The sequence below is a fragment of the Sorghum bicolor genome, chromosome 8 (genome assembly GCF_000003195.3).
Source record: "Sorghum bicolor cultivar BTx623 chromosome 8, Sorghum_bicolor_NCBIv3, whole genome shotgun sequence".
Lineage (NCBI taxonomy): Eukaryota > Viridiplantae > Streptophyta > Magnoliopsida > Poales > Poaceae > Sorghum > Sorghum bicolor.
The window spans coordinates 14,299,608-14,325,030 of record NC_012877.2 but is presented as its reverse complement, the minus strand read 5'-3'; the positions used below and the strand labels follow the sequence as shown (position 1 = coordinate 14,325,030).

General features: G+C 46.1%; 2 protein-coding genes and 1 long non-coding RNA gene across 3 annotated transcripts; all 3 read right to left on the bottom strand.

Annotated features, from left to right (window-relative positions):
- LOC110429874 lies at window positions 1,829-2,969 on the bottom strand. Its single transcript, XR_002447053.1, has 2 exons — window positions 2,773-2,969; window positions 1,829-2,400 (listed from the first exon to the last, which is right to left on the bottom strand). It is a non-coding gene; the product is annotated as an uncharacterized LOC110429874 (long non-coding RNA).
- On the bottom strand, window positions 9,076-11,371 carry LOC8084233 (protein NRT1/ PTR FAMILY 4.3). The gene is made up of 4 exons (XM_002441992.2): window positions 11,191-11,371; window positions 10,424-11,082; window positions 10,160-10,266; window positions 9,076-10,020 (listed from the first exon to the last, which is right to left on the bottom strand). Exons 1-4 carry the CDS (start codon window positions 11,276-11,278, stop codon window positions 9,165-9,167), a joined length of 1,710 nt encoding a protein of 569 aa, XP_002442037.1. The 5' UTR covers window positions 11,279-11,371; the 3' UTR covers window positions 9,076-9,164.
- LOC110429535 (vegetative cell wall protein gp1-like) lies at window positions 15,681-18,150 on the bottom strand. Its single transcript, XM_021445594.1, has 4 exons — window positions 17,877-18,150; window positions 16,504-16,630; window positions 16,062-16,268; window positions 15,681-15,978 (listed from the first exon to the last, which is right to left on the bottom strand). Exons 1-3 carry the CDS (start codon window positions 18,133-18,135, stop codon window positions 16,229-16,231), a joined length of 426 nt encoding a protein of 141 aa, XP_021301269.1. The 5' UTR covers window positions 18,136-18,150; the 3' UTR covers window positions 15,681-15,978; window positions 16,062-16,228.

Here is a 25,423-nt window from a genome sequence, read left to right as displayed (position 1 = left end):
CAGTGCATGGCGATTCCTTCGACGCCTTTCACGCTTGCGTTGATTCTCCGTAGGCATGTGTCGAACCTGTGGTGCCACTTGTAATGACGGGGGAACCACTGGCCCAGCAGGTCGAGGAGCCATGATTGGCATGTTCTCCTCGCGTCGTCTTAACGTTGGGGCTTCACGTCTTGGGGAAGTCGGGACTAGAGGAAGCTTTCCAACTTGTGGAGTGTCGTTGGTGTGTCGTTGTTGAGTTTCTCGAGGGGGTGCAGCGTAGTCATGACGCCTTGCCCACATGTTCCGTCGCGGAGGCGGTGCCATGTATCCTCGATGCATGGGTGGTGGAGTCCTTCGACGTGGCGCTAAGGTCAGGCGCTCATGTTGGGGACGATAGGTTGGCGCGCGTCTATCTACCCCGCTCCTAAATCGAGCTGAGGAAGACTCTGGCGCACCATGTAGCCTTCTACCTAATTGGGCCACTTGGTCTTGCAGCCGACGGAGCTCCTCTTGCACATCTTCATTACGAGGCGTGGTTTCTTGAGCTTGCAGGGGTGCAAACCTATTGCCGTTGGAAGATGGCACGTCACTAGTCGTCGTTGTATGAAGGCACGTCACCCACCCAGTCGGTTGGATAGGGATGGTATTGTCGATGACGGTGGTTGGCCCGGTTACGTAGGGCTGCTTGTTTGAGCGGCACCTTTTCCAATACTCCCGCATGATTGTGCGCCTCACAAGCTCCTTAACTTTGGTCGGTTCATACGCCCAATCGTCAGGGAACAAGTTATATGGAGGCTCCACCGTGCTGGGGTATACGAACACCTTGTGACTAAGGTCTCTCACGTCTAGAGACCAGTCCTCCTCTGGAACAGTGCTTCGTGCAATGCGAGCACTGACTTGTTGATGAAGCTGTTGTACCTTGCGGTACTTCCGTCTGAGGTTGCGTAGTGGATGTGGGCTTGACGCATGTCGAGCATGTGTCATTTGTCGACGCAGGTTGCCAGAGACAGCCTCCAAAGCTTCTAGCAACTCTACCTCCGTGTGTTCCACAATGGGAACGGGCAGGCGTTGATTGGGAGTTGGTGTAGGGAACCGTAGACCTGCACAGCTTGCGCGTCTATTGTTCGCCTTGGTGCGCAAGTGTTGCGCAGTGTGGACGTCTCCCTTGATCTCCGCGACGGCAGACTTCTTCAAGAGGGCACGTGCTTCCAAGATGAGGTTGCGACGCTCCTTCCTGGCCTTGGCAAAGGCCAACTTCTGCGCCTTCTTGGACTCAGTCTTTTGGAACCGTGCGGGATCTTGCGTTTGGTGGATGTAGGTCTTATTGCGATGCTCGAAGACCGCCACCGGAGAGTGTGTGCCGAAGGAGATCAAGAACGGGACCTCGACGTTAGCGGCACCGTGTACTACTCCAGCTCTCTCGTGGATTGCCATGGGGCGAGTGCTCTCGAACTTGATGGGGAACGCCAGCTTGGTGTCGGCAGCTTCAAGTCGTGGTCCCGCTTGACGAGAGATCGGCACCATGAATTGCCCAATCTGAATCAGGCCTGGCTCCTGGGTGGTTGCAGCGTTAGTTGGTCCTCCTGCAAGAAGGGGACCATTCATTAGGACAGCTCCACCTCAAGGACCATCATGCCGCATGCTGTGTTTGTTGGAGAAGAGGCGAAGACGAATCCGACGACCACATAGCAGCAAAGATGGGAGGAGAACCATGTCCCACCGGGCGTGCCAATTTGTTTGGACACCAGAAAATCCGCCTGAAGCGGCTTCTCGTGTGGGAAGAGTGCGGGCGTGCCAGTGTACTAAAGTACACAAAATGAAATAATAAAAATAAATATAGGACAGGAACATGCACTTTTATTAACCATCAGGTTTAATAAATACAAATTCCTAATGCGCGCTACACAACTTGCTAGCAGCAATCTGACAAAGGCGATGTGGTCTTCATGGTTCCTGAGGCCTCGGAAGGCTCCCAGTTAATTACCCCCGCGAGCTGACTCGCAGAGTACCTCCGATTAAGCTGTTGTGGTCGTCGTCGTCGATCTTCGCTTCACTTCTCCATGCGTGGTGTTGGTGTAGATGTAGGTGGCGTTGGCGTGAGGGCCTCGTCGGTCCATGAGCCGGTACAACATGACTGGAATATCAGCCATGCCCGCCTGCGTCGTTCGCCTTGTCGGTGTCGAACTTTGCGTGGTGTCATCATAATCGCACTTGCATGGTTGGTGTCGCTTGAATCGCCTCGGACTTCCTCGCCAGCGTCGTCGTGGTACGTCATGAGCTTGATCGCGTGGAGTTGTTGAAGTAGTGGATGAAGACTTGTACGTCGCCTTGCTTGAATCTTCATCGTACGTGGATGCATAGCTTGTATATGTGCGCATGTACATGTACACAACCACATCACGGCGCCGAGGTCCTGGCAGCCTGTACCTGTTCTTTGCTTGCACGTACATGTGTAGATGCATGCATAGTCAGAACATATATATCCACACATACACCCGCTCGAGCGTGTTTGCTTCTTGCACTTGCATGTCTTCTGAATCGTTGCACATATACATATGCTAACGGTGCACGTATGGCATGTGCCTCGCCGCCGCCGTCGTGACTTGGCCGACAGCTATACGCACGCACAGAGGGTGGTCGTATCGAGCTCATCTTCCAGGCTTTAACGTCCGCCAGTGTACACTCGGCAGCCGCGTCATCCAGTCGTCAGCCAGCCTTGACGCCGGCCGATGTAGATACTGATATGCAAAGATTGAAAGAAACAATACTAGATTGACTAGATTAATTTCTTACCCATGGATGTCGTGGACGATGACATCTCCTGTTGTTTGCTAGTCCTCTCAGATGGAGATGAAGACGTACGTATACCCTCCTTGCCGACGGCCGAGCGCGCAAGCAGTCTGGCAGCCCTTCGTGAACTATGGATGGGGATCGTGATTATCCTCACGAGCACGCGCTTCTTGCTGATGAGCAGCCGGGCGGCGCGTGAATGCCAAAAAGTCCTCCTCCCTCCAGGGTCCTGGGGCTCCTTTATATAGGCAGTAGCTAGGGTAGCGTTTGGATCCCTGGCCGCACACACGCGCCGCCAGAAAGTTGTTGGGCGTCGAGAGATATGCGGAGATCTTGTTGCTAGCCGACGCTCATTCGTGTAGGACTCTGGGTTTGATAGTTATCCTTCCGGCTTCTAGAAGGACCAATACTTGTATGATGCTGATCCAAATTCGCCACGCTAACTGATTCTTGTGAGCTCTGCTAATGTGGCCCACACAATGATACGTATATCTAGTACGTGTATGTGCACGCATGTAGTACGTAGAGCCAAACGGCGAGCTTCATCCTCACACGCATATACTCGTATATACATACACATGCAGGCTATCGTTTATGCATATACTTTGGTCGCTAGCTTCTTTCTTGCACACGTGAACAAACGTGCACACGCTCCTTTACCTTTCCCCTTAGCACACACGATCACATGGCTAAACTCCAGTTAGCTCATGATCCGCGTATTCGTTGGTCGTACATACCAGAAAGGGTTCTAGAATATTCCAGATCATGTACCGAGTCGCGCCTCGTCGTGCAGACTTGGTTGGTTTACAATCGTACAAAAATACATGACACGGATCGGCGCACGCACGAACTCTACAGCCAGTTCCGGGCGTATACGGGTGCATGTACACATTACGACTAGAGCTGTTAGCTTGCTTTATTTGCACATGTTGCCGGCATCTCTACGTGCATGCATAGGACTGTAGCACGTAGAAGCTAACTATTAGCTTCTTTGTATGCGTACACGAGAGAAACACATATATCTCCCGTATATATCTTCCTCTTCTATGTATTCTCAAGTACGCTCTTCTACAGGGAACATACGGATTTTAATATAACCAAAAATCCATCAAACATTAATATTAAAAACAAGGACGATGGCTTTCAATGGGTTTTAATTGCTACCTGATGAACTAAAAGCAGCCTTCCTCACTGAAATGGTCCCGCTATGTAATGTAGATGATAAGCCACTTTTAATTGGGGGTGATTTTAATATTATTAGAAGGTCATCTGAAAAGAGTAATAACCGTTTTAATGATAGGTGGCCATTCCTCTTTAGTGCTTGTATTGAAAGCCTTGATTTGAGAGAATTAGAGTTGTTTGGTCGTTGCTTCACATGGGCTAACTCTCTTGAGATGCCAACAATTGAAAGGCTAGATAGAGTTTTAATGAGCACAGAATGTTAGCAAAAATTCTCACTAGCTACAATACAAGCTTTGACAAGAGACATCTCAGATCACACTCCATTACTTCTTGATTCTGGAACCTCTGTCTTTCATGGTAACCAATGACCTTTTCAGTTTGAATTATGTTGGTTATTAACTAAAGGTTTCTGTGAACAAGTAACGGATGTTTGGCGTAACGAGAATAGGGGTGTGAACTCATTGCAAAAGTGGCAATATAAAATAAGGCGTACCCATCAATTTTGAGGGGTTGGGCTAGAAATCTCAGAAGAAAAAATAAGAAATAAAAAGAAACAATTAAATTCATGATTGATGTGCTAGACAAAAAGGCAGAACAATCAAATCTTTCCCCAGCTGAGCAAGACAAACTCCATTGTCTGAAAGATAGAATCTCTCATATGCTGAGAGAAGAAGAGATAGCCTGGTTCCAAAGGTCAAAGACTAAAAACCTATTAAAAGGTGATAATAATACGAAGTATTTCCAGCTTATTGCAAATGGTAAGAATAGGAAAACGCACTTATTCCAGCTGGAAGGGAATAACAAAATTATAAGAGATGAAACAGAGCTCAAAGACCATATAACCTTCTATTACCGAAATTTGTTTGGTTCTCCAACTGAAAATAACTTTTCCATGGTGGAGAATAGAGTGGATGACATTCCACAGGTTACAGATGAAGAAAATGATATCCTCACAACCATGTTTACTGAAGAAGAGATTAAAGAGGCTATTTTCCAAATGGAACATAACAAGGCACCAGGACCGAATGGTTTTCCTGCTGAATTTTATCAAGTGTTTTGACAAGTCATAAAAGCTGATTTGATGGCTATGTTTTATGACTTCCACAAAGGAGAGTTACCTCTTTATAGCCTCAACTTTGGTATTATTACACTTTTTACCAAAATGTGAAGAGGCTATTAGGATCAAGCAATATAGACTGATATGTCTTTTAAATGTGAGCTTCAAGATTTTTACTCAGGTCACAACTAATAGAGTTAACAGAGTGGCACAAAAGGTCATTCGACCAATATAGACTGCCTTTTCCATGAATCCATCCACGAGCTACACAGGAAGAAGCTAAATGGAGTTATTCTTAATGTGGACTTTGAGAAGACATATGATAAAGTTAAATGGCCTTTTATTCAACAAACACTTAGGTTGAAAGGATTCTCACCTTTGTGGTGCCAATGGATACATTAGTTTGTATCTGGGGGTAGTGTTGCAGTAAAAGTAAATAATGATGTGGGACGTTATTTTCAAACAAAGAAAGGTCTCAGGCAAAGTGATCCCCTATCACCGATGCTTTTCAATTTAGTGGTGGATATGTTAGTCATATTCATTGCTAGAGCTAAAGAGGATAGTCAATTTAAGGTACTGATTCCACATCTAGTAGATGATGGCCTCTCAATTCTACAATATGCTGACGATACAATTATTTTCATGGAACATGACTTGGAAGAAGCAAAAAATATGAAAATTATTTTGTGTGCCTTCGAACAGCTTTTAGGATTGAAAATTAATATTCACAAAAGTGAATTATTGTGCTATGGGGAAGCAAAGGATTTTGTTGACCAATACGCATAGATATTTGGATGTGGGATGGGTCAATATCCTTTCAAATACCTAGGCATACCAATGAATCATAAATAACTCAATAACAAGGATTGGAAAGTTGTTCAACGCTTTCAAAAGAAATTGTGCAGTTGGAAAGGAAAACTTCTATAGTATGGAGGTCGTCTAGTGTTCATAAACTCAGTTTTAAGTAGCCTTACCATGTATATGATGTCATTTTTTGAAGTACCCAAAGGTATTCTTAAAAAGCTAGGCTTTTATAGGTGTACTTTCTTCTAGCAAGGAGACAACCATAAGAAAAAGTATAGGTTAGCAAAATGGGGGATTTTATGTCTACCAAAGGAACAATGTGGTTTAGGAATTACAAATCTTGAGGTACAAAATCGATGCTTACTTAGTAAATGGCTTTACAAAGTTATCAATGAAGATGGAGTTTGGCAAGAACTTCTTAGGAAGAAGTACTTGAAAAACAAAACTTTGGGTGAAACACACTGGAAGCCAGAGATTAACATTTTTTGTCAGGCCTTGTGAAGGTCAAAGACCAATTCCTAGAGTTATCCATCTTTAACATCATAGTGGTGCTGAAGTTAGGTTCTAGGAGGATAAGTGGTTAGGAAACTTTACCCTCAAAGCACAATACCCATCCTTATATAACATTACAAGAAAGAAACATATAACAATTGCTAATGTCTATAGTACCACACCTCTTAATATTTACTTTCGCAGAACACTAGTGGGGGATAAATTACATAAATGGAATGAATTGGTCACAAGAGTGGCTTTTTTGCAAATTGATCAACATGTATAAAAGAATAGTAAACCAATTAGCTATGCCTCAAAACAAAGCTCTTTAGAAGCTCAAGGTACCTCTAAAAGTCAAGATTTTTGTTTGGTTCTTAATTAATAAAGGGGTGATTTTAACAAAAGACAATCTTTTAAAACGAAATTGGAAGGGTAATGATAAGTGTTGTTTTTGTAACAACAAAGAAACCATCCAACATTTATTTTTTGAGTGACATGTAGCATGCTTTATTTGGAGGTTTGTTCACATAGCCTTTGGTTTACAACCACCAAGAGATATAACTAGTTTTTTCCAAACATGGTTACAACAAGTAGACTCAAAGTTGGGACATCAAATTAGAGTAGGAGCAAGCATAATATTTTGTTCTATATGGTTGACCAAAAATGATGTAATATTTGACAAAAAATGTTTTACTCCTATTTACCGGTTACTTTTAGGACGACTCACTGGATGCGGTTCTGGTCCACACTTCAAAAGGAGGCCGACTAACCAAATTTGAAAAGGGCGTGCCGAGTGATGGAGACTATATGAATGGAAATTTTCACCAAGAATGGATGGTTGCTGTCTAACAGGCTTAGAGCTTAATCTATTTATACAGTCTCCCATACTTTTGAAGTTTTTTATGAGCTTTTCTACATCAGTTTGTGGCTGAAATGTCGTAATAATGAATGGTTGAGTGCAAAACTCTTGCAGAGGCCAGAATAAAAATTCCATTATCCAAAAAAGATCCAAACAGGCTATTAATAAACCTGCTAATGATTAGCTGGAAGGTGCTAAGTATTAGTTTTATTATCTTTAGAGTTCCTAATAGGTGCTAACAGTTCAATTGAACCTTCAACTCACTGTAGAACCATCTTTCAGCAGGTGGATTCAAACAGACCCCTGCTACAAAATTAGTTATCTAAAAATTAGCAACTATTAGCTAGCTAATTTTAGTGTTAATGAATTCAAAGAAGGTCAAACTATTAGTTCCATTAGTAGGTTAGTTGATAATAGTTCATATGCACCTTCAACTCACTGTTCAACCACATACTAAATTAGGTCACACACTCTATAAGGGAGCTTAGATCGCTAAATGTAGGGCTTAGGCGATTTTTCGATCGGCTAGCGCCTTGGGGATATCCACATCGGAACCTTGTGCCTCCAGCGATGAGCACGATACGCAAGACACATCACCGGAGGAGCCTCAACGGGAGCGTGATATGCAAGACGCGCCATCGAGTTCTCCTGAGACCCGAAAACCCACATGCTAGGGAGGGACCCCGTCAGGGTATGTGGTGGCTATGGACTACTCTAGCCAACATGATCGCTCTAGAGCTTCGCCGTCGTTAGTCCACTATCCATGCAGCACCGACGAAGAATGAGGAGAGGTAGAGGGGAAGAAAATGTAAAAGAGTGATAGTAGATTGATTTATTGTGTCTTTATGTCGATCGGATAAGTGGAAACTCAATCGGCTATGATCCTCTCATATATAGAGAGAGGAGTGGTATTTTCCTAATAGAAACATTTCTAAGTCTTATTTTCTAAGTTTTTCACAAGTTTGGAACAATCCGAATCCCAACCTAATAAGCCAGATTCGAAATAGGCCCGTCAGTAGTACCGATCTGGGTCAGTACAACCGATGTCCAAATCCTCGCAAATTATCGGTAGTATCAATTTGGGTCATCCAAATCCTTGCCAGGTCTTCGCCAAGTCCTCGCAACTTATTGATAGTACCGATTTGGGTCGGTAGTACCAATATTGAGGCAGCTTCTTGAAAGCATAACTCTCTCATCCGAAGTCCGAAATGAACGTTTCATATAAGGTTGGACGAAAATCTCGAAACTCGTTAGGTCGCTCGGTTCGTGGCTGGCTCAGCTCAGCTCGGCTCTGCTCGTTAGGATAACGAGCCGAGCCAAGTCAAAACTTTAGCTCGTTAGCTATAACGAGCCAGCTGGCGAGCTGCTCGCGAGTCTAACGAGCTACAGTATTAGAGAAAAAGTCGTCATAACTTATACTAGTTTTGTATTACTTCATGTCTTACACTTTATAAATGGATTAATATGTTAGCTCATACGAATATTTTGTTGGACTTAAGACAATTAGATATATTATTATTTTATTATTATTATTTTTAAGCTTTAGATAAATATAAATATTATATTTTTTATATCTAGCTCACGAGCTTAACGAGCCAGCTCAAGTTTTTAACGAACCGAGCCGAGCTAGCTTTCTGGCTCATTAAGATAATGAGCCGAGCCAAGCTAGCTCGTTATCCTAACGAGACAAAACGAGCCAAGCCGAGCTGGCTCGTTATCCAACCTTAATTCATATATGTTTTTTTACCGTGTTAACGAGAGAAATCCAACGGTAAAGTCCGTTTCTTGTTTTGACAACTTCAAAAAAATAGACAATTTTGGTTGTCATAGACCCCGACTAAAAATTAGTAGTTATTTTTTAATGTCAATGGATCCGTACTAGCTAATTTTCAGTGCCAATGGAAAAATAGTATATCAGACTTAGTAACGGGCGCAAAATCCATATTTTTATGACATTTGCGTTTAGAACACGTCAACTGATAATTGATGACAATGTCGTCGTCAAAGCGCCGCATCTAGCTTCTTCGATGCTGGAGACACCCTGTGATCCTCCATCGCCGACTGCATCCTCGACGGATGGTACCTGTAGGTGTACCTCCACGCGCACAACAGGTAGAGAAGCAAGGCGACGAGTCCGAAGAGCGCAAGGAGCCAGTAGAACAAATCGAGTCGGCCGGCGCTGAGGCTGGCGCCGTCGAGCCACCCGGTGCCCGCGCCGTGGCGCGCGGTGACGCGGTTGACCACCCGGATGAGGACGCTCCCGAGCCACGACGCGACGCCGAGGATGCAGAAGAAGACGGCGCCGCCGATGGACTTCATGCCGGCGGAGGCCTCGCTGTAGAAGAACTCGAGCAGGCCGACGAAGGAGGTGACGTCCATGACGCCCAGCAGGAAGAACTGCGGCGTCAGCCAGAACACCGACATCTCGGCGGCGGCGGCGCCGCCATGGCGCCTGCGGCGCGCCTCCACGGCCGCGGCGACGGCGAGCGCCACGACGTTGGACGCGAACCCGACGCCGATCCGCTGCAGGTGCGTGATGCCCCCCGCGTACCCCGTCGCGCGGCGCAGCCACGGCACGACGGCGCGGTCGTAGACCACCAGGATCAGCATCTGGAACACGATCGGGATCACGAACAGGCTCGCCGGCGGCACGTGGGTGCCGCCCAGCCGGGTGTCCATGGTCCCGCCCTGCTGCACCGTGAACGTCAGGAGCAGCGGGATCGGGAGGTAGCCCAGGACGGAGCTCACGAAGACCGGCAGCATCCGGAGGATGATCTTCGCCTCCTCCACTTGCGTCACCGTGCACTGCGACCACCGCCGCGCGTCGCCGTCGTCGACGGCCGCTTTGTCCAGGAACCTTGTTTTTTTTGGGAAGAATTAATTACGAGAGGCAGAGAGGGGTTAGTCAAAGCTAGTGACGCGGGAAACAGAAGGAGAGTACTGTTCTACGTGGGGTTCTTGTGGCAGGCATGGATGTAGGAGATAAGCCCACTTACTTGAAACCTGAAGTTCTCTCCAGCACTTCGATGCTGGTGGTCTCGTGCATCCCAACCAAATCCTCAGGCACTGAAAGATTCCTCTTCCTAAAAGCTGCCACAAAAACCTGTGGTTCACACAAAAGTTGGTCAACAAATTTCACAACATATTTTTCATAGAAAAAATAGCACAATATTTTCCGTAGAAAACAGTGCAGTACAGTTGAAAATCTTGGCAACTTTCCAAACTGAGATAATCAACGTCTAGACGATGTATGTATGTACCTGAAGGATTCTTGTGAGGGGGCTCCCAGTGGGCTTCTGGTGGCGGTAGAACGGCAGGCCGGCGACGAGGACGAGCATGCCGAGGAGCGCGACGAGCGCGGACAGCACGAAGCCGAGGTCCCAGCCCTCGCTGTTCTGCACCCACACCACGAAGACCAAGCCCACGAATCCGCCCAGCGAGATGCAGAAGGCGTACCAGTTGAAGAAGCTGGTCTTGCCGCGGAGCTCCCGGGGGTCGTCGCCGTCGAACTGGTCGCCGCCCAGCGCCGCCGCGCAGACACGCACGGCGCCCTCGCCGATCGGGATCACGTACAGGCCCAGCGTCAGCAGGCTCAGGTTCCGGCCGCTCACCGCCGTGCACTCGCTCGGGTGGTTCACGATGTCGCAGGGTGGCGGGTGCAGCGCCGGAAAGTGAGCTTGGCATGCCAGCAGCATGTAGCCCAGAATCTCGATGGGTGCGAAGATGAGGATGGTGTAGAAGCGCTTGACGTAGGAGTCGGAGATGAAAGCGCCGAAGAAGGTGAAGACGCAGATCGCACCGAAGAAGTTGGTGGCAGTGGTGGAGGCGTCGGCGATGCCCATGTGCATCTTGCCATGCAGGTAGCTCACCACGTTCAGCAGCATCGGGATGTTTCCAATGTTCGTCATCACAACAAGGACTGCAAACATATATGATGCATTGCATTGGTTTATTCGTAGCCATCTTCAGTTTGTTGTAAAATGATGATCACACATTCATCAAGGAGAGCATGCAATTTTTTACTTACAGTAGATGAACATGGTGGCTTTTACCCCACCATGTCTGTTGGGGTTAACCGGCCGTCCCTTCCAGTCTACAAGGCATTGCAAAGCCATGGCTCCAGCTAGCACTCAAAACAGCTATCGCAAGCCAAGAAAACTTCACTTGTCCAACGACGTCTCTTGATCGATCTCTGCCAGCAACTAGTGCTTTTTATAGCCATGGAATGTGAGCGGGCCCATTGAGGTTTTTTTTTTTTGTGGACATAAGGGCTGCTAGTAGGTAAACAAAAAATTAGTGCATCAGGTTGTGTCCGTGACCATGACTTGTGATCGATTTACTAAATACTGTTTGTAAGATTGTATCCGGAAAGGTAACTGTGAGGGCACTTTCACCGAATCAAGGATTGATTCGATACCTTGGAGCACTACTTTGTCCACATCTAGATGTGAACTAAGATACGTTTACTTCGTTATGTTTTTTTAACATACCTGCAGGTTGGGCTTAGCTTCCCCGCACGCTCGCCAACGCTCCTGCTTCCTAATAGCGGACATGCATTAGGGTTGTCATTGAGTTAACGCCATGCATGGTGTATGACTTTTTCTCACACTACAACAAAAATGCTTTTTTGAGGCCGTCCTCAAACATTAACCAAGACGGTCACAAAATCCAATCCCTCGGAAAATGTCCGATGATTAACGGAGGCAATCGATTTTATTTAGAAGTGAGGCTCGCCTCGGTTAAAAGGTCTGAGGCCCAGCTGGCCCATTACGTTTTTTTAGAAGTGAGGTTGAACCCTATTTTCATTGATACCAATGGAAATACAATGCTTTTAGAAAATTCGAGACTAAGCAAAAGAGCAGACAGAGTGTTTAAGAAAGCACCCTTACAACCATAATAAACCTCTAGGATAAGCCAACCCATGAGCTAGTAGACAGAAGCACACATAACAAAAGTTCCAACATCAACTTTAACCCTAGGGATAGAACTACTCCAGAAGTACTATAAAACACCGTACTATAAAACACCGACTGTCCACATATGAGACCACAACCACCGTCTTTAGTCATCTTGATTGCACCGGCCTATTACCTTAGCCACATATATAACCAACACTTAGGGTTTTTCACTCACACTTCTCTCTCCCCCTCCACAGTCGAGTGGCCGAGCAGTGCCCCTCACACAGATGAGTGGTGCGTGCAACCAAGCGGCACCCCTTGCGCCTCCACTCTCTCCCTCACAGCTCCTCAACTCGCGCTAGCGGACCCAAGCAACTCCCCCATCCTCCATCCAGCAGTGGTGGTGAGTGGCCGAGCAGTGCCCCTCACACAGATGAGTGGTGCGCCCAGCCGAGCGGCACCCCTTGCGCCTCCACTCTCTCCCTCGTAGCTCGTCAACTCACGCTAGCAGACCCGAGTAGCTCCCCCATCCTCCATCCAGCGGCGGTGGTGCCCCGTCGTCCCACTCAAGCATACAACAATGGCGGCCACCCCCATCCTCCATCCAGCGGCGGTGGTGCCCCGCCGTCCCACTCAAGCATACAACAATGGCGGCCACCCCCATCCTCCATCCAGCGGCGCTCCCTCCCTCAGATCCAGTGAGCCCAATGCCCTATAGGCGGCGATGAGCTAGATCCTGGCAGTGGGAGGCTTCGAGCAGGCAAATCTAGCTATGAGCGAGGGCCCCCACCCGATCGGCTCCCCTCTTCCTCAGATCCAGTGAGCCCAATGCAAGGCCCTCTAGGCCACGATGAACTGGATCTAGGCGAATCCAAAAGGTGTTGCTTCAAGCAGGCTCCGCGACATCAGCAGCGATGGCGGTGCCCTCCCCCACCCAAGTGGCATGCCTCTCCCTCAGATTTTGGTGCTGTGTGGATGGGCTCACTAGGTTTGTCCATAGGTTTTCTTGTGTTGTTTTCTATTTGATTTACTGAGACGGGCACTTGAATCACAATAGTACAGAAAACTTAATGGTGATGGGTGTTTTAGATTAACGGAGGCGGGCATCGCAAACGCCTCTAATTGAAGGTCATGGTTAATCCATGATTAATGGAGGCAATTGCTTTTTACTCATACCGGAATAAAATAATAAAAAAAGTTGAGCTCAATGCCAGCCCATGCAGGCCCGACGTTGAGCCCGGTCTCACCGCCGCCACCGCCATCCTTGATCCACCTGGAGGAGCACCGGTTCCGGTAGAGGCCCTGCATCCGCACCTAGAGGTGCCCACCACATCCCTCCATTGGATCCGGCACAGATCGAGGTCGCCGCCGCCAAATCTACCAACGATCAAGCTCGCCGCCACAGGACATGCCACGAATGGAGGCCGCTGCCGCTGGATCCGCCCCCTAGCAGCGACGTCTCCCTCACCACCGCTGCTAGGGCGCCAGCACCTCCCATCGTCATATGAGTGGTGCTCGCTGTGGGGAATACGAAGCCGTTGTCGTGAGGGTGAACCCTATGCCAGGGGCGTGTCCTGACGCCACTGTCAGCGCGGACCCCTTCCTCGATCATCGTGAGGGGTACCGAGAGGGCATGGCTCTCTTCTTCGCACGTGTCATGAGGAGTAATGTTGCCGGCCCGAGTGAGGAGGAGAGGGAGATGGAGCAGACTCTTGGAGGGAGAAGGAGGAGAGGGGGTGCACAGCGCCGCATGGAATGGAGAGGCGCTGGAGGGAGTCGGTCAGCTGAGGGAGAGGGTGAGGAAGAGAGTGAGTGAAGGGCTTTGATTGGGCTTATTGGGCCACAACCTTTTCGGAGGTGGGCCTTACAATATGCCTGCCTCCTAAAATCGATTTATGGAGGCAGACATCTTAAGACGACCGCCCCCATAAATACTCTAGTAAATAAATACACCTGCCTCCGCTAATAGCCTAGTATTTTAGGAGGGGGTTGAATTTTGTGTTTGCATCCGTTAGTTTTTGGGCACCATCACGTAAAATCATTTCTGTAGTAGTGTCACCACGAGAAAGATCAATTTACCATGATCTTTGGACCGAGGTGGTTGTGATGCCCGCCTCGGTTAATCTATTTCGCCCCACCTATAAAAAAGATTCTATAGTAGTGTCATCTTTTGTCTTGTAAACTTCGAAGGACTTGGTATGGGTGTACAAATAGAAGAAGCCTATAGGTGAAGAGGGGCATTACATTAGAGAAAGCTTATGGGTAGCACAGTTGAAACTATAATAATTCTTCTATCATCAATAGATCAAGCAAGGTAAGAAGGAAGAGGGGAGACAAACATTTTTAAGATGCAAGGAGCAAACATGGCAAAAGGTGGGTTTATGCTATTTAGCACATGAACGGTTTATTTGTGCCACGCACAATGGTTAAATCAATTTGTGCTAACACGATTCTTTAAGCATCCGTGACCTGTTTTAGTGGTGTGATACCCAATTGGTTTTGAAAAGTGGTTACAAACACGTTGTGATGACCATTTGTCCAGTACTTGTTCACTGAAACAATTTTGCTTAATAAAGGCATTGTGTCGTGAAATATTATGCCAGCAGTGGTTACCTAAATTTACTATTTGCTTAAACGTGTTTTTCAGTATTATGCACAAACTCTACATAGTTTATTAAATTTGGTATATAATATAGAAAAAAAATGCAGTAAATAGGTGGTCAAAATTGAGCCAGTTTAAAGAATTGTTTGTGAAATGACAATGGTGCAACCTTCATCATTATCATTGAATGATCACATGTGTAGATTATATCTTTTCAAGATATATCCAGTATATTTGTTGCGATCCTCCTTCTATGGCTATGATGCCATCACTTGTCTTTCTTCTGGACAGCGACTTGACACTAATTATATAGGGCCTCTGGATAGTCCTACTAGCGTTATGAGCAACTATTTATCAATTTGTAATTGTTTTGCACTGAAACTATACCATTGAAAGTAAATGGTTGTGAGTGCAGTCTTGGCTAGTATTAGCTCATATTTCAGGAAGGTGATGATGCGAGATTTGTTAAATACTACTCCCTCCATTCACTACAGAATTTAGGCGCTTTGCCGGGAGCAAATAGCACCCGGCAAAATACCAAAAACACCCGGCAAAGCCTTTGCCGGGTGCAGCACCCGGCAAAGAGCCTCCGGCAAAAAACAACCCGGCAAAGGAGTCTTTGCCGGGAGCTTTTTGTCAGACACCCGGCAAAGTCTTTACCGGGAGCTGCGCCAAGCTCCCGGCAAAGAAAAGTGATCGTCACGGCGAGATGCTGTCAACCGATTCTTTACCGGGTGCCATGTCAGAGGCTCCCGGCAAAGAATTTAGATTTTTTTTTTTAGAATTTCTTTGCCGGCGGCCAGCACCCGACAAAGGGTTTTCCAACTTTTTTAAAAAATAATTCTTTGCCGGGTGTCCTGGCCTACCCGGCAAAGCTGGGAAGCGCGAACATGTAAATTCCTAGCTTTGCTGGGTGCCAGGGCTAGGGCACCCGGCAAAGCTCTAAATTTTTTTTTATTTTTATTTTTTGATTCTATAATCACAAACACAGCATATAATAGATATATATCATATCTCTGATATCACAAACACAATATAGCACATATATATGGCATTCATCTCATCACAAACTCAAATCCACATATATATCACATCACAAGCACACAATATCTCACATACACTACGACATAAACATAATAGGTTCAATATCCATCTTCACAGGTCGATAGTCGTTCACAGTCCATCACATGTCCATCAAGTGGCGAAAAAGATAAACAAACTAGAGCTAGGGTGGAAACTGAGTGCCTGGTGAAGGAAAAAGCACCGTCCTGCCTGCTTGCGCCTGAGATGGGTTATTCGAACCCGCCGACGGAGGCTGCATAAAGGACAAGATATTGCATGTGTTAGAGCGATCATCTACTGAAAGCATGAATCGAAGCAATTTGCTTTCAAACTCACCGGGCTAGCGAAAACTTGCGGCGGTGGAGTGAACTGCGGCGCTTGTACACCGGTGAGGTGGCCAATGTTGTGCAGGTACGCCATAATCTCCGCCAACTGCTTGGCCTGCCTTTCCCGCTCGGCCCGCTCGGCCTGTCGTTCCCGCTCAGCCTTCTCAGTCCTCGCCGCTAGGTCTCGCAGCTCCTAAGCCATCCTCTCGTTCTCGGCCTGCAACATTTCAACCCATATGTTTCAGTGATTCAAAGGCAACTAAGTTATGCATGGATCCGCTCCTCTCGTTCTTGGCCTAACCTCATCTACGGATCCGCGGGCTGTCCAAAAACGTGGACAATCCGAAAGAGATACGGTCGTAGATATGCAAAGGTTTGCATAACTCTTTCTAACGGGAGACACCTAACTAGGTTACGTGACCAAAGACCACATACGGATATAGAGGTTATACCTATGGTGCCGGTGAGGTAAGGGTAGCGGGGCGGTAGAGAGTCGGTGCAGTGGCGAGTCGATGCGGTGCAGGAAGACCCGCAACGCCGACGAAGACGATCGGGGTCGCCGAGTCACTCGCACAAGTCCTACAAAAAAGGGCAAAAATGGTTAGTGTCGACTAAAAATTTTGGCAGCACCTCCCTTGCACGGGGAGGTTCCCAAAACCTGCAAAAAAACATGTCACCAAGGCCAACAACCACATATATACCCAATACATAAATTCTAGTACTATTAGCTACATTTTTATGAAAGAACCCAATACACAGACCATATATTCGATGTATATAAAAAGGAAAATAAACATTCAACTAGTTCACTGGATCAATGATATAAGGCATAGTAACTGTACTGAACAATATAACCACACAGAAATTATAAGTAGATATTAACAAATAATGTCACTAGCCATATACTAATAGATATTAACAAATAACATAACTGGAGTTATCTTAGGCCAATTGGTATTATCTGAAAAGAACAAACAGGAGTGATTAACCCTTAACATGAACAAGACATTAGCATCCCTGTATTGTGCACAGAATCATCCTCTAAAATAGTACGGTTAGATAGATAGCCATGTTAGTGTTAATGACCATCACTGCATATTCACAGTACATGATTTAAATGGAGATGCAACCATTCTGAAAACTAGAGCAGACAGGAGCATAAATAGCACAGGTCCACACCAAACGCAGATGCAGCCACTAACCAAAGTCATAAAGATTCACTTGCTCACGATATCCCTCCATCCAACATCTGATGTGCAGCGTGTATAATTAATGGATGCTGGCAGCTACTAAATTGAACAGGTCCTCGACGTAACTCAACACAGAAAGAGAAATTAAAGTCGCAGCCATATCACAAACAACCTAGGAAACGCAACACTACAATCAACAGTCTCATTTATCAAGAAGTGGAAATCGGAGCAAGCGATGTGATTTGCCTCCCTAATTCAACACCAGATCCTGCATTCCTGCCTAAATCCCTACACTATCGCAGCACAAAAGTAGACCAAAATCACAATAGACACACCTGAAAAAAATCATATACGAAACTCCACAATCCAACCCAGCTCTCAACTGGAACATGAGTCGAGCGCGAGCAGCAGCACCACGAAAGAGAAATCGTAAGCCAATCCTCCACAGCGGAAATTGGAAGCCAATCCTCCACAGCGAGCAACAATCCGACAGAACTCTGTGATTCTCCATCGAATCTGAGCGCGAGCATCAGCACCACGCGGATCCCCTCCTCGAACACATCCCAAAACTCCGCCGACAGACCCGACCAACAACGCAGGAAACTAACGGAGGAGCCGGGCGGAGACGGACTTACCCACGACGCGGCGGCGTCGCCCTCCGCCGGCAGCGGTGCCGAGGGCTGGCGGCACGGGAGACGCGTGCGCGGGGGCCGGGGCACCGAGGGCGGGCGGCACAGGATGCTCGATCCGTCGGGCGCGTGCGTGCGACCCGCGCTGGCGAGCAGGGGAGTGGAGGGCGGGCGCGGGGCCTGCTGGCCGGAGCGGAGCGGCGGGGGCGCAGGGCCACGGCGGCGCGGTGGCGCGTTGGCGGCGGCGACGCGGAGCTGGGGGCATGGGAAGAGAGTGTGGATAAGACTATCTCCAACCATCGTCACCCAAAATACCATCGTCACCCAAAATACAATGACCTATTTGTCCTTTGGTAGCGTTACAGGTAAAAGGTTCTATACCTATTTTTAGTCTTCTCCAACAACAAGACTTAAAAGACAACACTCTCTGCGAATGGGTCTCGAGGAGAGAGGATACCCAAATTTGGGTTATGCCTCTCTTGATACCCAAAATGGATTTTCTGTATGGGTACTCTGTTGGAGGCTATAGGTATTGTGTTGGAAACGTATTTTGGGTTTGGGTTCCCAAATAGGTCTCCTATTGAAGACAGCCTAAGGGCCTGGGAGTTTTGGTGGCTGTGGGCGCAGTCTGGGGTTTTTTGGTGGCTCGGACCTTTGCCGGGTGCTAGGCCGCGAGACACCCGGCAAAGGTTTTTTATTTTTTTTAATAAAAATCAGGTTTGCCGAGCGCACAGTGGAAAGACCGCCGGCGAAGGTTTCTTTGCCGAGAGCCACATATGGCACCCGGCAAATTAATTTCTTTTTTCATATATTTGGTCTCATTTTTTTTCTGGAGCTTTCCAACAGTAATTAAAACTCCATTTCAAAATTTGGGATAATTTAGAGTTCTTTTACTTAATTTCTTTAATTATTTTTATTTTATTCAATTTTTTTGAATATTTCAAATTTAAACAGTACGTACATAAAATAACAATATTTAGTCATTCAAAAAATACTATTCATGATCTTTAGCCTATGTTGAGACTGTATCCATGAACTAGCATGAAATTTCGCGCATCTTGTTGACGTAAGATGACGGAGTATTTGCGTGGAAAGTGTATTTAAATTATAAAAAATCCAAACGAAGTTCGAAAATCAGAAAACTTGTTGGAGTATCTTGTTATCACGTGTCGAGGTCTTGATAAAAAATTGAAAAAGTTTCGAGCAAGTTTTGACGTTGGATGTCCAAATGTGATCATAAGTCATCACATGTGGAGATGCCTGGGTTTCAGACAAGTGACGTCACAACTTGCTCAAAACTTTCTCAATTTTTTACCATGGCCTCCACACACCATAACAAGATATATTAACAAGTTTCGTGATTTTTGGACTTCGTTTGGATTTTATATAATTAAAATACACTTTTTCTACGATTACCTCCTCATGTTACAACATCATGATGCACGAAATTTTATGCTAGGTCCTCAATATGGTATCAGCATACGATAAAAATCATGAATATCATTTTCGGAAAGACTGAATTCTAATATTTTATGTACCTGCAGTTTAAATTTGGAGTAGTAGGAAAAATTCAACCAAAGGAATATAATTAAGGAAATATAGTTAAAAAAATTCAAAATTGTCCCAAATTTTGAAATTTGGATTCAATTACTGTATCAAGGCCCCCAAAAAAATGGGGCCAAAAAACTAAAAAAAACAAAATTAATTTGTCGGGTGCCAAAAATAGCACCTGGCAAAGACTTTTTTTTAAAAAAAATAGAAAATCTTTGCCGGGTGCCTAACGGCGTGGCACCCGGCAAAGGCTGACGGCAGGTGGCCGCCTTCCCGCCGGTCGGCTTTGCCGACAGTCATATTTTGCCGGGTGCCGGCTTCCGGCAAAGAATTAATTTTACCAACGGCTGAACTTTGCCGGGTGCGTGGCTCCCGGCAAAGGCTGCTTTGCCGGGTGTTTCTCTTTGCTGGGAGCCTCTCTGTCCGGCACCCAACAAAGAATGTCTTTGCCGGGTGCCCAATAAAAAGCTCCCGGCAAATTATTTTACACCCGGCAAATCAACAGTTTCCCGTAGCGATTCTAAATTTCTAGTTATTGTGGCCATTGTAGATAGTTTTTACCATATATCTTGATATAGTGTATATCCAGTACATAGTCAAAATGACTTATGATTTGGAAGAGAGAGTAGGTAGATACGCCTGCTTATTAGTGACATTAGATGATATATACATCATTGTATAGTCGAGATCGAGAGAGCAAATTAGACAAGGTACACTGAGGTAGATGCATGGACATATACCACATTTTCACATCTAAATCTTTCCATACTGTTGGTGCAAAAGTAGATCTGCAAACACAAAGGGCTAATACCCGATTTAACGTTAAGGCGTGCCAGCCGATTTGACCTTACAATCGACAAAGGTGGTAACTTCGAACACTTTGGTCCCAACAACAGCGATGCACCTAGATGTCACGGCCAAGAGGTGCTCACGCAGAACTTGAGAACACGCCGAGTTTGACTCGACGAATTCCTAAGAACTCGTAGTAAAAGAGAAAATAATGACGAAGTCGTCGAAAAGTAGATGCTGGAATATGTGTAAAAACTTGTGTTTTTTATTGATTGATTGATAGATACATTGCTACGTGGTCTACATTTATACTCTGATCAAAAGAGTTACAACCAGACACGACTAGGACACGAATTCCAAAATAAACGGAATCCATATACAAAACGAACTCTAATAACTAAAGAAAACATTAAACTACCCTCCACGATCGACCGGCATACCATCCCGAGTTAATCGGCAATTCCTGTGCTTTTCCTCAGAATCATCGGCAGACCGCGTTTCTCAGTCATCGGCAACCATCAGTACTGGTCATCGGCATGAACGCATCACCACTCCTGGATTTGGTCATATTCGGCTGTTTTCCAATCGGCATCAACCCTCATCAGCAATTCTCCTGTAGACCAGTCATTATCTCTCCTCCTGCCAATCTACACCCCATTACTTCCAGATGTGCGTCTAGAGACACGTGTCCAAAAATGGTGTCAACACATGCCCCTCAATTTCGGAGTATAAAATCATTAATGCTCCAGAATTCTCTTCAATAATGACGCCTTTCCGCAATTACTCCTCCTAATTTGGTAATCAATCGCCAAACCTGAACAACCTCAACCCGATTCTCCTGCAGATTCCTCGAATTTCTCAACTTTCCAAACCGAATTTCCTCAAAATACTTTCATCGGCAATATATCCGTTTAGATAGGGCTGCCGATGAACCGACCAGGAGATCTTGCACAGTAAAAATATCTCCAAAATCTTAACCGCTTGATGTCAAATCACCTGCGCAATCCCTTGATTACCGTGCGAATAGTTAACATATCCACCTGAACACCCTCGGATGTCACGGATGCGGCAAAGAGATAAGTCAGATTTGCCCTTACCCTTTTTGTCCTATAAATACTTCCTTCTCCGGTACTCTTCCTCCATCTTGTCATTCTACAGCCTCAAATCCACCTTTCTGGTGGCGGCGTTGCTTGGGAACTCCACGAACTCCAGCAAAGATCTCCTTCAACAATCTTTGAAGTCTTCGATTTTTCCTCCTCTCGGGAAGAAATGGCCATCAACTTCGTCGTTCTTGAGGTTAGCTTACTATCCCCCTTCTCTTTATACTTTTGTTGTATTCCTGTTTATCTGCGATTCTTTTTACTGAGCACCTTTTCCTTTCGCTCTTTTCCTGTTCCTTCATCCTCCAAACCTTTTAGGAGTTGGCCGATAAGATTGTTATTCCTACCGATCAACCTCACTTCCAGTGCCTCGGTCCATTGGGAAATCCAGATCCTACCGATCTGATAAACGCAGAGACAAATAGGATCCCTTTTAGAGCCGAAAATTTCTCCTTAAATTTGTGGAAAGATGCTTTCCGTTCCTGGCCCAGTTCTACCAAGGGTTGGAAAGATTGGTTCCTGAGAATCGGCAACTCGAATGAAGTCCGATGGGGTGAACGAAAATTGGACCAATGCATTAGGTTATCCATTGCCGATATAGAAAGGAACGAATCACTGTAGATAGTTGCTTCATATTTCTGGTCTGACACCCTGAATGCTTTTGTATTTGGTCATGGTCCCGCATCCCCCACTTTAGCTGATGTGCTGATGCTTACTGGTCTAGACATATCATCTACCGATGATAACCATCTGTATGACCGCAAACCCGAGCATAAGGTAGAAACCCGTAATATAGGTGGTTGGTCAGGATACATTCAGAAGTACCGAAAAATAGGGCCAGTTGGACAGAGAGAACATGCTATCTTTCTGAACATGTGGCTGGATAAGTTTGTCTTTTGCGGCCGATCGGTAGGACCAACCTCTGTTTATCTATCGGCAGCAGAAAGACTGGCTGATGGCGGCCGATTCCCTCTTGGCCGATATTTGCTTAGCTCTGTTTATCATCTTCTCCATCAAGTAGCTCAGAAACTCCTGCTAGGCCAACCCATCGGCAACTTAGGGGGACCTTGGTGGTTCATCAATATGTGGCTCAGCGTCCATATGCACAAGCGTCTTGGATTCGACCTTTTCGCTCAGCGCTTTCCAAGAGATATAGCAGAAGATCACGAATTAGGTGATGAAGAATCGGCAACTCGTTCACCTTTGAACTTTGGTGAAGCTGCCATAGTTCTACCTGGTACTGGCGGTAATGAAGACCAGATCAGCCGATTCTTCCAGGCTCTTTATGAGGGTTTGACCAAAGACCAGCGAGCATGGATGCCCTATGAAGACACAGAAACCAGATTCCCACTCACTTTCCATCCCTTTGACAACGCTCTCAATAAAGACCATGATCTGATGATGGCAATTATTACTCCGAGAGCCATACCAGTGAATTTCTTTGGCAGTGGGAAAGCCTCCAATCTGACCTACGAGTTCTATAACCCATCGGCACTGGCTCGTCAACTGGCTTTTGGACAGCTGCCGTTCGCACTCTGCAACGCCGATGTGGTGAAACCGAGAGAGATCATAACTAGCGGTCTTGAGTAGATCAGAATAGCTCAACTCCCACCAAATGCTGATACGTCAGACATCGATTTATCGGCTTGGATTCCAGCTCTCTTCATTACTCAGGTATATAAACAATGGGGGGAAGAGTGGAAGGAACACCTGTTCTGCAGATCGGCCCTCACATACCGCGGCATGATCGACCCCAAATACGAAGTCCCTGAGAATACTGTAAGCTTTTAACCGATGCTTCAATCTTCTTTCATTACTTTTATTTCTATCGGTAACTTACTCCCTTTCTTTTAAACAGGTCGACGACACACCACCGACAGTTAGCAGGAGCGGAATGCCGATTGAACTCCTTCCATCAGGCCCGATCCCCCTCATCGGCAACAACGCACCAACCCTGGCAGCTCTAATGCACCGGAACGTGCGCTTCAAAAAGACCACCACCAAACGAACCCAGATATCTCCATCAGCCGCTGCTGCTGCTTTGATCCAAGATTTCAAGGTAAATTCTTGACTTGCCTCAATTTATACCGATTCCATTCTATACTCACACAACCTTTTCAGGATACATCGGCCGCCAAGGGAACTTCACCGGTAACTCTCACTGTTCCAACCAGAGTTTCATCAATACTCTATTATATTTATACTTATGAAATTTTTGTTGTTGTATCAGCAATCTGGCGAATCGGCAAGGACCAGAAGTACCAAGGCAACAGCCGATGCCCCCCAATCCAGCCAAGTAAAGAGAAAGGGTCCCAAGAGTACTAAGTCACAAGCAAAACGTCAGAAGACAGCAGCGCCTCCTCCTCCTCCTCCTCCTCTAGGGTCACCGATTCATGTGGAATCGTCCCCTTCGTCACCAGAAGCTCAGACACAACAAGCGACATCTCCACCTCAGCCAGAAGAGACATCAGCCGATGTACATAAGCAGACCATCGATCCAGTGAGTTCAATCATAGCATCGGTAGTTTCTTCGATCCAGACAAGTATTGCATCCCCTCAAGGTAAGGTTCTGTCCATAAGATTATTTGCCGATGGATTTTTTTAGCTTGCAACACTCATCATTATTATATTGTTTTCAGTTGACATCATTCCATCGGCAACTCCAGCCGATCCACCCATTGTACCATCAGCTTCAGCTAGCCAGAGGCGAGAGATTGCCCTGGAACAAGTAAGCCACCTGATTTCTATTTTTCATCACCAGTACTTGATCATCAAATAACTTATTTTATCTTCTCTTCAGGAATGGACTCTCCTGACAGCTTGTTCTCCTTTATCATCGAAATTTCTGATGATGAAGGCGAGGAAGCAAGCTCTTCTCAAGCAGTTGGGATTTCATTAGCAGAAATCAGAGCAAAGCTGGAAGATCTGTTGGCCTTGCTTCATCAGGATACGGCTCAACTGGTTGATGACTCTGATCCAGCCAAGGCTCTGTTTAAGGCTCTCAGAGGCCAAATCCCTGCCGATGCTGAGGAGACTCTTTTTCAGGCTGCGCACTTAGAGAGCCGTTAGCTTCAGTATCAAAAAGCTGCCCAACGCCTCGCTGATAGAGCCACTCATGCCTAGCTCTCAGAGGAGGTAATGAAAGTAAAGCATATTGCCGATGAGAAGCACAAGAGCATCAGCATTCTAAAATCCTCTGAAGACACGCTGAAACAAAAGATCTCCGATCTATTGGCAAAAAGGGAAGCTCTGTTGGCAGAGCTTAAGCAAGTAGAAGAGGCTCTGTCCCAAGCTCAACAAGAAGAAAGTCAGCTGCCTGAAATGATCGGGACCCTCGGACAAGAGCGAAATATTCAAGCCCACAAGGCATTGCAGATGAAGAAGAAGCTGAAGCCAGTGGAGGGTTCTGCCGATGAAGACATCAAGGAGATAGAGGAAGCTGATCAAATCCGTCTGTGCGCTATATCGGCAATCCAAACTCTGCTGAACGCATGATCTTTTCCTCGGCGGCGTGTTTTGCTCTTTTCTTCAAAGACTGCTGATTATTTTGGTCTAGCCGATTTGACTGTTATCGGCATCTTTTGAAACATCGTGTGCAGTCCAAAATACACTTTAATCCAGCCAATAGGAATGTTATCGGCACTTTAAGCTTTCACGCATCGACCCATATGCTCAGATAATATTTCTTTAAATATTTTCCATTTAATGCTCTGGGAAATTCAACCTCTTCGAGAGTTTCTAAAATATAAGCATTACCAGGAGTAGACCGATTTATCCGATAAGGACCTTCCCAATTTGGGGACCACTTTCCAAACTTTGAACTTTTAGTCCCAACCGGTAAGATTAGTTTCCACACCAAATCTCCATCGGCAAACTCCTTAGCTTTTACTTTTTTATCATACCATCTAGCAACTCTCTTTTTATTTTCTTCTATACTCATAAGAGCACTTAGCCGATGTCCTGCTAAATCATCTAACTCGTCTTTCATCAAAGTAGCATAGTCATCGGCAGCTAGCTGATCTTGAAAAGATAATCGCCTAGATCTGGTCTTAATTTCCCATGGTAGCACCGCATCGTGTCCATACACCAACTGATAAGGTGAAACTTTAGTCG

What these genes read in the sequence shown, in the direction of transcription:
- LOC8084233 (XM_002441992.2), bottom strand. Translation starts at nt 11,278, where the DNA reads ATGGCTTTGCAATGCCTTGTAGACTGGAAGGGACGGCCGGTTAACCCC. An exon ending in CCCTCACAAGAATCCTTCAG is followed by an intron (nt 10,267 to 10,423) that starts GTACATACATAC and finishes TGTGAACCACAG; the next exon opens with GTTTTTGTGGCAGCTTTTAG. An exon ending in GAGAGAACTTCAGGTTTCAA is followed by an intron (nt 10,021 to 10,159) that starts GTAAGTGGGCTT and finishes AAAAAAAACAAG; the next exon opens with GTTCCTGGACAAAGCGGCCG.
- LOC110429535 (XM_021445594.1), bottom strand. Translation starts at nt 18,135, where the DNA reads ATGCCCCCAGCTCCGCGTCGCCGCCGCCAACGCGCCACCGCGCCGCCG. An exon ending in GCGACGCCGCCGCGTCGTGG is followed by an intron (nt 16,631 to 17,876) that starts GTAAGTCCGTCT and finishes CCTTTTTTGTAG; the next exon opens with GACTTGTGCGAGTGACTCGG. An exon ending in TTACCTCACCGGCACCATAG is followed by an intron (nt 16,269 to 16,503) that starts GTATAACCTCTA and finishes GAAATGTTGCAG; the next exon opens with GCCGAGAACGAGAGGATGGC.